This window comes from Gorilla gorilla, chromosome 19, assembly GCF_029281585.2.
Source record: "Gorilla gorilla gorilla isolate KB3781 chromosome 19, NHGRI_mGorGor1-v2.1_pri, whole genome shotgun sequence".
Classification (NCBI taxonomy): domain Eukaryota; kingdom Metazoa; phylum Chordata; class Mammalia; order Primates; family Hominidae; genus Gorilla; species Gorilla gorilla.
In genome coordinates, this window is record NC_073243.2 from 111,098,356 (window position 1) to 111,111,395 (window position 13,040).

Genomic DNA, 13,040 nt, shown 5'->3' on the forward strand with positions numbered 1-13,040 from the left:
CGGACCCCCGCCCCCTACGGACCCCCGCCTCCTACCGGCCCCACCCCCTACCGACTCCACCCCCTATGGACCCCACGTCCTACCGGCCCCACCCCCTACGGACCCCACCCCCTACGGACCCCACCCCCTACGGACCCCACCCCCTACGGACCCCCGCCTCCTACGGGCCCTATCTTCTAACACCGTCACATGGGCCATCGGGCCTCAACCCGCCAGGGAGCCTCAAGTCCTCCTCCCCACCAATTCCCTTGCTCATGCTCTCGGGCAGCTGCTAGGATTACCCCCTGGTTCCAAGCCCTGGGCTCAGCCCCATGGAGGGGTCGCCGGCCCAGCCTTCTTGAAAGACTCAGGAGGGGCTCATTTACCTAGAGAGCCTGTAGGCGGCGTCCTCAACAGGGAACAGTGGGAAGTCCTCTGTGTCCCTCCGAAATGGCGGATTAAGCAGCAAGGCTAGGAGGTGCCCCCCCCGACTTTTAAAAGTGAAAATTTTGCCCACATTTGGCTGAATGAGAGATTTTCAACACCAGAGGGAGGTACCCTTGCCCTGGGCTGAACAGCTCACTTGCCGAGGCTTTCGGGGGCTTTGTCTTCAATGATGATGTGTGTGGGGGTTATCGTGTGCCCTGGGGTTATCGTGTGCCCTGGGGCTAGCGTATGTCCTGGGGCTAGCGTGTGCCCTGGGGTTATCGTGTGCCCTGGGGCTAGCGTGTGCCCTGGGGCTAGCGTGTGCCCTGGGGCTAGCGTGTATCCTGGGGCTGGCGTGTGCCCTGGGGCTGGCGTGTGCCCTGGGGCTAGCGTGTGCCCTGGGGTTATCGTGTGCCCTGGGGCTAGCGTGTGCCCTGGGGCTAGCGTGTGCCCTGGGGCTAGCGTGTGCCCTGGGGCTAGCGTGTGTCCTGGGGCTAGCGTGTGTCCTGGGGCTAGCGTGTGCCCTGGGGTTATCGTGTGCCCTGGGGCTAGCGTGTGCCCTGGGGCTAGCGTGTGTTCTGGGGATAGCTTGTGTCCTGGGGATAGCTTGTGTTCTGGGGATAGCTTGCGCATCGGGGCTAGCATGTGTCCTGGGACTAGTGTGCACCCTGGGAAATGCCCCCTTTCTTTGGAACACAGATGTGTGGAAGGAAGGAGAGTGTGTGAGAAGTATCACCCTTAGCCATGGTTTAGAGGTGACAGCTGGTGGGGACCAGAGCTCTCCGTGCAAGATCTGTAGTTGGCCTTCTGTGCTTGCTTTTAGTTCCTTCTAAGCTGACTCTGAATTGTTTTCCCTCACTAGGAGATGGAAATCCAAGAGAAAACAGCCCATTCCTCAACAATGTCGAGGTGGAACAAGAGAGCTTCTTTGAAGGGAAGAACATGGCACTTTTCGAGGTAACTTTACTTTTTAGAAGAAGAAGGTGCCAGGGCCGTTGCTTTGATGTGGAAAAGTAAAGGAGCCCCTGGGGGCCCCCAGGCCGGGGCCTCCCACAGGACTGGACACCACGTGGAAGGAACTGGGGCCTCCCTGTCCTGAAGGCTGTGGCGGGGGCCCAGTCCCACACTTGAGCTGGGATGTGCTCCTCGGCTGGTGCCTTCTGGGCTCCTTCCTGGATCTAGGGTGCTCCGGCCCCACGGGAACCCCTCCGAGCTGCTGAGTGCTGGACATCCTGGGGTCCCTGCCATGGGTGGGTGGTCCCACTCAGTGAGGCCTGGAGCCCTGGCCTCGGACTCAGACCTGCCACACAGGTGTCCAGGCCTCTCTGGCTTGCTTCAGACCCAGGGGCTGAGGACCCGGTGAGGGCCTGAGCTCCACACCCTGAATACGGGGAGGGAGCTCGGGGGGCCCACGGCGAGGTGCGGGCCGCCTGTGACCATGTCCACACCGTGCAGGAGGAGATGGACAGCAACCCCATGGTGTCCTCGCTGCTTAATAAGCTGGCCAACTACACCAACCTGAGCCAGGGCGTGGTGGAGCACGAGGAGGACGAGGAGAGCCGGCGGCGCGAGGCCAAGGTACTGCCGCCCTGCCCCCGCCCTGCCCCCGCCCAGTCCCCGCCCGCCCAGTACCCGCCCCGTGTGTCCCGGCGGGGTTAGATCGCGCCGGCAAGGCAGTTGCTTGTCAGAAGAGCTGCCCTGAGCTCTGGTATCATGGCCACGTCCAGCCCTTTCTTCCTGGGAGGGCTCGATGGTGCCTGCCCTGCAGCTCCTGTCCAGCCCTCTTCCCTCTCCACCGTCCGGGGAAGCGTGACACCCCCATGCATCTGGGCGGCCGGGTTCCCTGTCGAGAAATGAACTTGGGGTGTTTTGTTCGTTGGGCGGGAGCGGCCCCATCCCCTGCTGTGGAGAGGAGTCTGAATGGTGCCGAGAGGCCAGGACGTGGCCCCTTCCAGAGGGTGCTGTGGCCTCGGTGCTCCCAGGGGCCGCCCTCCTTTTCATATCCTGTCCAGGACACTTAGCCTGGTAGCATTTTCCCTGCAGTTTTATTCCTTGAGGGTTTGTTTCCAGGAATCCGTCCTAGGAAACGAGGGGGGTGCAGTGGGGAAAGGTTTCCCTTGAGTGGTTTCTGTGGGTGATGAGGTGTGGAAACCCCTTGAGCATCCTCGGGAGGGTTCTGCCGTCCTGCACAGACGGGTTGCCTGAGAGCCACCCTGAGGCCTGAGGCCCTGAGGCGAGAAAGACCCTGGACCCGCGTTGGGGGAGATCTTACGTCCTCGCTGTGGGGGTGTGGCGGGTGGCTCAGTTTCTTCTTGACTCCCTCTGCTTTTTAAATCTTCTTTCAAATATGTGTGTGTTGCTTTAGAATAAGATACAAAAAACAACAAAAAAATAATCCACCGGAAGAAACCAAGCAGCGCAGGCCCTGCTCTGAAGCCGGGCGACGGCCTCCCCCAGTCTTGACACAAAATTGTCATTTCCCGAGTCAGCCCCGAGCCTGTGCCCCCCTCTTTCGGCAGACAGCTAAGGGCATACGTTGGCTTTTTAGGGTGATTTTTAAATTCCCCTTTCATTTTCCTTTCTAACTCTAAAAATACCATCAGGAGATCTCTATCTTCTCAGAAGGGAGGGTTTTGTAGTGCCAGGTAGAGGCCAGTGAGCAGGAAGGAAGGAGGTGCTGAGCCAGGCGCCCCCAGGTCCAGGGAGGGTGGGCCCCCCTGCTGCGTGTGACCTCCCCCAAGTGGGGCGTCCCTCGGCCGGCCCCTTGCCCTCCCCTGCATCCGCCCAGCCTGGGCTCTGCGCTTTGCGTCGACGCCACCTGAGTGCCTCCTGCCAGCGTCCAGTGTTCTGCTGACCTGGGTCCCACACAGCAGTCGGGAAGTCAGGCCGCTGAAGATGTCTCTTTCCTTCCTTTTACTGTAAACACAGCGGAATTAATACTGCATTTCCAGAATACTTGAAGACATTTGGTTTTGTTTTTGAGAAGCCTCAATCTGGGGTTGAAATAACCGGAGACGAGGGACGTGACCGTGCGGCCACCTTGGGGTGGGGCCTGGCCTGATGAGGGCCCTCAGCCCTGGCTGTTGTCCCAGGACAGGGTAGTGGCCTCTTCAGAAGCTGCATCTCTGGACCTCTTTCTGGTTCCCCTGCTGGGTCCTTCCCGGCTCGGGGAGCCTGTGGCCGCCCCGCCTGTCTGTAGCTCGGCCAGCCCTTGGGGTGGGACCATCACTGCTGCACGTGGACGCTGCGGAATTGGGTGTTGCCAGGCTCAGCACTCAGCACCTTTCTGCACGTGGATGGTGTGGAACTGGGCATTGCCGGGCTCAGCACTCAGCACCTTTCTGCACGTGGACGCTGCGGAACTGGGTATTGCCGTGCCGCACGTGGATGCCGCGGAATTGGGTGGTGGTGTGCCGGGCTCAGCACTCAGTACCTTTCCGCACGTGGACGCTGTGGAACTGGGTATTGCCGGGCTCAGCACTCAGCACCTTTCTGGGGTTTCACGCATGCTGGGCACTACCTTGAGGCCTCATGGGCTCAGGCTGGTACTCTGGCACCAAAACTCAGGAGCCACAGGCCTTCCCTGTCTGTCCGCCTGTGTGCTGGAGTTTGTGTCCTAGGGAGATGTTGGCTTTCTCCAGGGAGCAGGTGTCTTGCCACGGGCCTGGTCCGAGCGCTCCGGGAACAGGCTTCAGCTCCAGCTCGGCTGGGCTCAGGCACCACTGGCCTGGCCATCCAGCTCCAACCCCTCTGCCTGGTGGAGCCCAGCCTGCCATGAGGTGCCCATAGAGAGCACACCCCAGCTTCTCTCACCCTACTTGGTACTGGGACATGACTGAAACGTCCAGGCAGGTGCGTTTGTTCACGGCACACTGTGGACCAGGGCCCAGGAGGTTCCCACCTGGAAGGCTCTCCCTGGCCCTCCCTGGCAACCCTACCCACAGGCTGGTGGCTCTCAGGCCTCTGTCCCTCAGGGACAACATGCAGGTGCCCCAGGCTGATGCTGCCTGTGTTTCAGTCATGGAGGGACCAGGGCCCGTGACCCCAGCAGGCCTGTTGTTTGACGGTGGCGGGTTTCAGTTGGCAGTGACTCCTTCGGCTCCCTTAGGGGACCGTGGCTCGGCCCCTGGGGTGGAGGGGCAGGGGCTGCCCCTTGTCCTCTTTGCCAGGCTCAGAGGCTCATCCCCAGCAGACCTGCTCCCACTGAGGAGCCTTTTCAAGGGCCCAGGCATCTCCAGCCTCCCGCGCCTGAAATTGGGTCAGGTTGAGCCTTAAAAGTTGCCTTTTAGGCGCGAACCAAGAGGCCAAGGCCGGCCATGCCCTTCCGTGAGGAGTCAGGATCCCCCGCCTTTGGCCGAGAACCAGCTTCTGACTCGCCTGTCACGGGGCTGTGGGATCTGAGGCTGAGCCTGGAGGGCAGGGGCCCCTGTGTGGACCGTGTCTCTGCCTGGAGCTCTGCATGTCGGCTCCTGCATTAGCTGAAGCCTCACTGGGAAGTCACAGCAACAATTGTCCCTGGAGCCTTGCTGTCACCTCTGCCCTGGGCTCTCGGTTTTATCCAATGAGAATGTCCCAAAGCCGGTTCTCCACCATCCGCCACCGCTTCTCTCGTTTGCACCAAGAACAAAGCATACGCAGATTTGGAGGGCCCAGCAGCGGCCCCCAGCCCCGTCACCCTCTCCTCTCCAGGGCCCCCGACAGAAGCAAGTCGCTCCCCTGTTGCTTCCCACCTAGGGCTCAGGGAACCAAGTGAATCCCCCAGGCTCTCAGATCCAGGGCTTCCCACGCTCCGAGCTGCTCTCTTACATTATTTTTCCCAGGGTCCTGAAGTTGGTGGAGCCCTAGAGCCCTGCCCTGGCCCCAGCCTCGGCCTGTCTGTGGGAGGCGTCCTGGCACGGTGACCCCGGAAGCCACCCTGTTTGCTTTTGTGGTGTGGTGTTCAGCGTGTTCTCCCTGGGAGCTGCCCCTCACCTGGTCCCCTGTTCCCATCCTCCCCAGGCCTGGGCTGTGTGAACCCCAGGATCGAAGCCCCGCACGGGGCCTGTTCTGATCCACATTATGGCCGTTGTTCACAGGAAGTGTCTTCAAATAAAACCTTCCCCCTTTTCCGTATTGACCTTGAGACGTTTTCCTGTTAAAACGTCACCTTGTGCTGACACCAGCTGTCCTCCAGGTCTGAGCCACGTGCCTCTGCTCATGGCGGGAGTGGGGCTGAGCAGGCAGGGGGGATGGAGCTGAAACTTCTATCCCAGCCTGGCCCGTCCGAGCGGAGCTGGGGAGCTGCCTGGCAGGCGCTGGCCTGCTCCTGGCTGTGCTGCTGACCCTTGCCCATGCGGGTTTCCTCAGGGCGCAGGGTGTGTCCCCCTCTCTGGCACAGGTGTTTGAAGCAGGCTGCCTGCTCCGTGCTGGGGCAGGCGGGGTGGCCCCCAGGGTGGATATCTGAACCTTTGCTGTTATCTGATGGTGACCTCCGTGCCCGGTTAAGATGTGTCAGTTTCTGCCCAGGGCCGATGCTGAGCTGTGGATTTTTTTTTTTTTTTTTTTAGCTTTATGGGCAGCAGCCGTCTCATCCCTCCGCTGGCTCTGCTTCCATTCCTGAAGTCTCAGGCTCTCCCGGGGTGTCAGATCTGAGGCCCTGAGCCATCCAGGGAACAGAGCCGGGGGCCCTCTCGTTCTCCCTCTTGTTTTTTCCGTAACTTTTCCAGTGTAACAGGTTTCCCTCCGTCGGGGAGGCACAGCGGAGCAGCTGCATCTTGGTTCTCTGCCAACCATGTGGTTCTGCTCCCCTCTCCTAAGCCCTCGTTCCGGGATGGTCAGGGGTCCTGTCCTGGGCCTCTCTCTGAACCTCCATCTGTTCTGGGAAGGACTCCTGCCCCCTCCTGCCCCCACGGCCGCTTTGCCTGCCCAGGGCCTGAGTGCAGCCTGGGGAGGGGGCTCCCTCTGGGTGTGGGGTCCGAGCCCCCGGGACACGCTGTGCTCTGTCGCAGGCTCCGCGCATGGGCACCTTCATCGGCGTCTACCTGCCGTGCCTGCAGAACATCCTGGGCGTCATCCTCTTCCTGCGCCTGACGTGGATCGTGGGGGTGGCCGGTGTCCTGGAGTCCTTCCTCATCGTGGCCATGTGCTGCACCTGTGTGAGTCTCCCCCGGCCAGGTGTGGCTGTGCCTTCGGGCGGTGGCAGCCGGACAGTAGGGCTCTCCCCAGATGCCGTCTCCCCTGGCCGCTGTGGTTGTGCCTTTGGGCGGTGGCAGCCGGACAGTAGGGCCCTCCCCAGACGCCCGTGTAGACGTCGTTCAGCGCCGTCTCCTCCACGAGAGCCGGGGCAGCTGCGGGGATGAGACGCCACACTGTCCGGGGTTAGCGCTGGCGTGTTGACTGGCGTGCTGGCACCTCATTTACCCGTGTCTGCGGACTGGCATCTCAGCCAGTGCTGGGTGTCATGGGGCGGCACCCGGGGGCTGAGGCTTCCAAGGGAAGGGACACCCTGTGTTTTGATGACATCACCTCCAGTTTGGAAGGACCTTGGGCACTTTCAGGGGTCGCTGTCATAGGGAAAGGGGTGGGAACCAGGACACTGCATGCCAGGTGCCCGGGAGCCTCCAGGTCCTGTTTCCTAGCCACTCCATTGAGATGGAGAGCCCTGGAGTTGGGGGCTGGCATTCGGCGGGAGCCAGGTCATAGACCCTGACTTGGGAGTGTTGCGATGCCGGCAGGCTGTTGGAAAACTCCTCAGATGGCCGCCTGTCTTTTTGCAGACAATGCTGACCGCCATTTCCATGAGTGCGATCGCTACCAACGGTGTGGTCCCAGGTAAGGGGTGCCCGCCAGCCGCGGCCCTGAGTCCTGTTAGAGGAGTCTGTGTTTTGCCGCACGGCAACCGCGAGGAGGCCGCTCGGCGAGGCCGGACCGGGGGCTGCCTGGGGGGTCTCAGCCGGGCCTTCTGCGTGTTCTCCACTGGCTCCTCTGGCTTTTGAGCCGTGAGGTCACGGCTGTTTGGTTTTCTTCCCCATTTTGCTGCGTGGTGACCGTCTCTTGCCAGGGTAGGCAGTGCCCACCAGGCAGCGGGCTGGGGAGGGGGAGGCACGGGCGATTCCAGTGGCACCTGTAGCCCAGCGTGTGCCATAGGCTGAGTTCTTGGAACCTGTATCTCACGAGGGAAGGTGAAGACAAAACACTGCCCTGACCTTGTTAATTAGTAATAAGTTAATTACAATACATAATAACTAGTGAACAGAGATGATGTTAATTAGTAATAAATGAATTACAATACGTAATAACTAGTGAACTGAGATTATACTGTTAATTAGTAATAAATGAATTACGATACAAAATAACTAGTGAACGGAGATGATGCCACGTCTGCCTCTGAGTGCACATGTGCTGCGCGTGTTAACGGCCGGGCTTGCTCAGCACCAGGTCCTCACACAGCTGGTCCCCATCCCCACGGGGGCATCGCTTGGTGCTCAGCGGACTTCCCCGGCCTCAGGAGAGCACGAGGGCCTTCACCAGGGGTCTCCCTCCGCAGCCAAGGGACCAGTCTCTGCTTCATGATGGCCACGTCCATTAGGACCCCTTCCACGTGCCACACGCACTGCTCAGAGCAGGGAGAGCAGCGTTCTCCAGGCAGCCCTGGGGTTGCGCCCGGCTTTCCCGCCGGTGATAGCGTGCGTGGTTCACAGTACACGAGACAACTCCTGAACATCCTAGTTTCTCTTTTGCCTTTTTCATAAGCAAAACTTCGTGGAAGTGGGGGCTGGGGCTGCCACTGATGTACGCGGGACTTTTTCTGGGACCTGCTGGGGCCTCCTGCTCCCCAGGGAGCCTTATCCCTGACCTCACCTGATCCTCATGTCCATGAGAGCACGTGCTCTCGGTGTGGAACGTGTGCTGAGCCTCAGGAGGGGAGAGTTCACCGTGGAAGCGTCTCCATGTGCTGCTTTGTGGGTGGAGGAGGGTCTACACGCTGCCTTCGCAGAGACAGGCCCTCCTTTGCCTGTGAACGGCAGCGCAGACCGCACCTCGGCTCCGAGTCCAAGTGCGCCCCTGACCCGCGGCTGCCGCCTTTGTCTCCGCAGCTGGCGGGTCCTACTACATGATATCGCGCTCGCTGGGACCCGAGTTTGGAGGCGCTGTCGGCCTCTGCTTCTACCTGGGCACGACGTTTGCAGGGGCCATGTATATTTTGGGGACCATCGAGATTTTTCTGGTAAGTGTGCTGCTTTGGAAGGGTTCCCACCCCACAGTCTGTGGCAGGATGCCAAGGGGCCCTGCCCGACCCACTCTGTGGCACACACAGCACACTGAGCCATCCTGACCCCACTGCCCTGGCTGCCCCTGGGCTCTCCTGGGCTCTGGCCATGGCGGAAGCCACTGGGCAGCGTCCACTCAGCAGCGACCTGTGTCCCCCTTGAGCACCATTGCTGCCCTCCGTGAGGCGTGCCTGGCGTGAGCTGGGTAGACATCTGGACTGTAGATCTGAGCCCCGTGTAGGTGCAGCCCTGCAGTTGGAGCTGTTTTAGGAGCAGGGCTGGAACTCGGCTTAGAAGAACCTCTTGCCAGGATCCCAGCCTCTTCCCTGCCTGATCTGGGCACTTGGCCGAGGGTCCCAGAGCCCAGCAATGTACAACCAGGTGATGTCATCACCTTCTCAAAACAGGCATGCTCAAAGCATGCCCCACATCACCTGAGCACAGCCAAGAGCTGTGGCCTGAGTTCCTTGGTCCTCGTGGGGACGGGAACCGCCCTTCTCTGGCCGACGGGTGCTGTCCTTCCTGCTGAGGTTCTGAAACCCGCTGTCCCTGCAGGGCTTCAGAGACGCTCACCTGAGCCCCTGTCCCCAGTCTTTCTGCCCCTCCCTCTGCTGCCAGACCTGGTTCCTGGCCTCCTGGGCTCCTGAAGAGAGCCACATGTCCAAGAAGGTTCTGAAACCTTTCAGTGGGGTCGTACCCACACCCGTCCCAACCTGAGTCCCCTGGCCATGTCCCTCCGTCTTTCCACCTGCCCCGGGTGCCGTGGCTGCCACACTCCCAGGATCCCCTTTGGTGGGGGTGGGTGCCATGCCCTCCATGCCTGCTGCACCCCAGTCCTGTCCTGGTCTTGAGGGAGCTGAGCAGCACCGTCTCACGTCTCCGTCCCTTCCCTTGAATCTGGGCAGAACAGAGGTTGCCCCCCGCCGGCATGGTCAGACCCTGTGTGTGTCCAGGACGTCCAGCCGGGGTGGGCCGAGCTCTCTGGGCAGCAGTCACATTCCTCTTAGCAGAAGGTGTTTCTTTTGAGTGCGGACATGCGGATGCCCCGGGTCCTGAAGTTGCTTTACTTTAAGGCTCCTGGGTGGCTCCTGGGAAACGTTCAGGCCCCTGGCCGTCCCTTGCCCGTGTGCTGACCCCTGCAGGCTCCGTCCATCGCCCGTGCACTGACCCCCGCGGGCTCCGTCCCTTGCCCGTGCGCTGACCCCCGCGGGCTCCGACCCTTGCCTGTGCGCTGACCCCCGCGGGCTCCGACCGTTGCCTGTGCGCTGACCCCCGCGGGCTCCGTCCCTTGCCTGTGCGCTGACCCCTGCGGGCTCCGTCCCTTGCCTGTGCGCTGACCCCCGCGGGCTCTGACCGTTGCCTGTGTGCTGACACATGCGGGCTCCGACTGTTGCCTGTGCGCTGACCCCCGCGGGCTCCGTCCCTTGCCTGTGCGCTGACCCCCGCGGGCTCCATCCCTTGCCTGTGCGCTGACCCCCGCGGGCTCCGTCCCTTGCCTGTGCGCTGACCCCCGCGGGCTCTGTCCCTTGCCTGTGCGCTGACCCCCGCGGGCTCCGACCATTGCCTGTGCGCTGACACCCGCAGGCTCCGTCCAGCACGGATGCGTCCCGATGGCCCCAGCACCTGTTGGGAGGAGGCCCCTGTGTGGCGCTGGGGGCTTGCGGGAGGGACGGGCGCTGGGGAGTTGTGTCCGGGGACGGCCTCCCCACCCGCCTTGTTCCCGCAGACGTACATCTCCCCGGGTGCGGCCATCTTCCAGGCGGAGGCTGCGGGTGGCGAGGCAGCCGCCATGCTGCACAACATGCGTGTTTACGGCACGTGCACGCTCGTGCTCATGGCCCTGGTGGTCTTTGTGGGCGTCAAGTATGTCAACAAGCTGGCGCTGGTCTTCCTGGCCTGCGTCGTGCTGTCCATCCTGGCTATCTATGCCGGCGTCATCAAGTCTGCCTTCGACCCCCCGGACATCCCGTGAGTCTCGGGGCCTCTGAGCCGTGGGTGGTGTGTGGGGCCGGGGCCAGGTCCCATGGGCTCTGCCCGCCTCTCATCCATCGTCCTTGACGCTGAGCTCCCTGCAAGGGGTGGGCTGGGTGTGACCGCAGCGGGAACCCCCGTGGGCTCATTCTGGGGATTACGGGAAACCCAACGGTGAGGTGGGCCGAGGTACCCTCGTGGCCGGGTCTGAGCATGAAGACCCTCCTTAGTGGCAGGAGGGTTGGTGAGGGGTCCGGCAGGTTTCAGGGGTGGCCGGCGGCCCTGAGCACGGTCAGGTGCACTGAGCGTTGTGGGTGTGGCCCTGGCTGCTGCTGGGGCCTGGGTCTCTTGTCCCTCCCAGAGGTGCTTGGAGGGGCTCTTTTCTTGTCCTTTTGGAGGAGCAGCTGGGAGGCGGCCCAGGGTCCTGGAACATGGGACTGGCCACCAGAGCCCGCAGGGAGCAGGTCCAGAAAGGGCCAGCAGCCAAGCCCCTTGAGGCTCCCGCGGTTTTGCCGTCTCCGCGTGGAGGGAGCCCCTGAAGGAACAGCCTCATAGAGGCCTCAAAACAGAGGGAGGCAGAACAGCTGCAACCCCACAAGCCCGTTTTAGGGAAGCACAGCTGCCCTTCCCCTTGGGGACCCGTCCTGAGACCCCCCAGCCGATGCCTGATGCCACGGCCCTGTGTAGACTGTTTTCCATGCACAGGCCTGGCTTATACGTCGGGGGCGGCACTCCTGTGCTCTTGGCCGTTGGCACGTGGCACGAGGGTGGCTTGAACTCAGACACTGAGATTGTGACAGCTGACCCGGCCAGGACGCCGCCGAGGGCCTCGGGGAGGGAGCGGCTGCAGCGTGGCTGTGCTGGCGCGGGGGGAGGTTGCTGGGTTCCACCTCACTACTCGGCACCGCGCGGTGGAAAACGTGTGAATTGTTTATGTCTAGAACGCTTCGTTTAGCACGTTTGGACCATGGGTGGCCGAACCATGGACGAGGGGACGGTACAGCGTTCCTGCTGCAGCCTGGCCTGGGCCCCGGTCCCCGGTCCCCAGTCCCCGGTCCCCAGTCCCCAGTCCCCAGTCCCCAGTCCCCAGTGTGATCCCTGGCCCTTGCGTTCCTGCTGCAGCCTGGCCTGGTCCCCGGTCCCCAGTCCCCAGTCCCCAGTCCCCGGTCCCCAGTCCCCGGTCCCCAGTGTGATCCCTGGCCCTTGCATTCCTGCTGCAGCCTGGCCCGGGCCTGGTCCCTGGCATGATCTGTGGCCTTCCTGTCTTGGGAGGTGCAGGGTGCCAGGAGCCACTCGCGGGCGACACCATGAGTGCCCGTTGGGGGAGCTGGGTGGGGCAGTAAAAGCCACTTCGGTGGCAGCACACGTGCCGTGCCTCCCTTTCCCGCCCAGGGTCTGCCTCCTGGGGAACCGCACGCTATCACGGCGCAGCTTCGATGCCTGCGTCAAGGCCTATGGCATCCACAACAACTCAGCCACCTCTGCGCTCTGGGGCCTCTTCTGCAACGGCTCCCAGCCCAGCGCCGCCTGTGACGAGTACTTCATCCAGAACAACGTCACCGAAATCCAGGGCATCCCGGGCGCGGCCAGTGGTGTCTTCCTGGGTGAGGCTCGCAGGGCTGCAGCTGGAGCTGGAGGGTGGCGGGGGCAGCAGGGGCTGGGGGGTGGCGGGGGCAGCGGGCGCTGGGGGGTGGCGGGGGCAGCAGGCGCTGGCCCTGGTGGCTGCTCTCGCCTTAGAGTCACTCTCAGGGCCCCAGTTCCTCCTGCCTGGCCGAGCCCTTTCCCAGCTGCTGCTGATGAGCCTGGGGGTCCCTGTACACACCCCTGGCAGAGCCATAGAAGCCAAACACGGTGTGGCAGGGAGACAGCCTCCGTCATGGTCAGCAAGCTGGTCTTAATGCCATGGATTTATTTTCATGACCTCCTGGCAGCATGTGTGGGGAACTTGCTGTGTTAAGAAAGGAGTGGTGGCTGGGCGGTAACTTCCCCCTCTGTGCATCCTTCTCTGATGAGAGGCTGCCTCGGACCTGCCCCAGGGGGTTGAGGGAAAAGGACCCCTGGCAGGGTACATGAGACCTGCTCCAGAACCCGAGACAGGAAGCCCGGACTTTCCAGAACCCGAGACGGGAAGCCCAGGTTTTCCAGAACCCGAGACGGGAAGCCCAGGCTTTCCAGAACCCGAGACGGGAAGCCCAGGCTTTCCAGAACCCGAGACGGGAAGCCCAGGCTTTCCAGAGCCCTAGAGAGGAAGCCCAGGCTTTCCAGAACCTGAGATGGGAAGCCCGGACTTTCCAGAACCCAAGACAGGAAGCCCAGGCTTTCCAGAGTGCTAGAGAGGAAGCCCAGGCTTTCCAGAACCCGAGACAGGAAGCCCAGGCTTTCCAGAACCCGAGACAGGAAGCCCAGGCTTTCCAG

At 62.3% G+C, this 13,040-nt stretch overlaps 1 protein-coding gene across 2 annotated transcripts in view; it reads left to right on the top strand.

Annotated features, from left to right (window-relative positions):
- LOC101128467 (solute carrier family 12 member 7) overlaps positions 1-13,040 on the top strand; it is a 57,912-nt gene that overhangs the window by 16,314 nt on the left and 28,558 nt on the right. For both annotated transcript variants that reach the window (XM_055367745.2, XM_055367744.2), the window contains exons 2-8: positions 1,268-1,362; positions 1,861-1,983; positions 6,393-6,539; positions 7,161-7,215; positions 8,481-8,611; positions 10,381-10,622; positions 12,018-12,229. In XM_055367745.2, the coding sequence (XP_055223720.2) occupies positions 1,268-1,362; positions 1,861-1,983; positions 6,393-6,539; positions 7,161-7,215; positions 8,481-8,611; positions 10,381-10,622; positions 12,018-12,229 (1,005 nt within the window). The remainder of the gene's footprint in view (positions 1-1,267; positions 1,363-1,860; positions 1,984-6,392; positions 6,540-7,160; positions 7,216-8,480; positions 8,612-10,380; positions 10,623-12,017; positions 12,230-13,040) is intronic.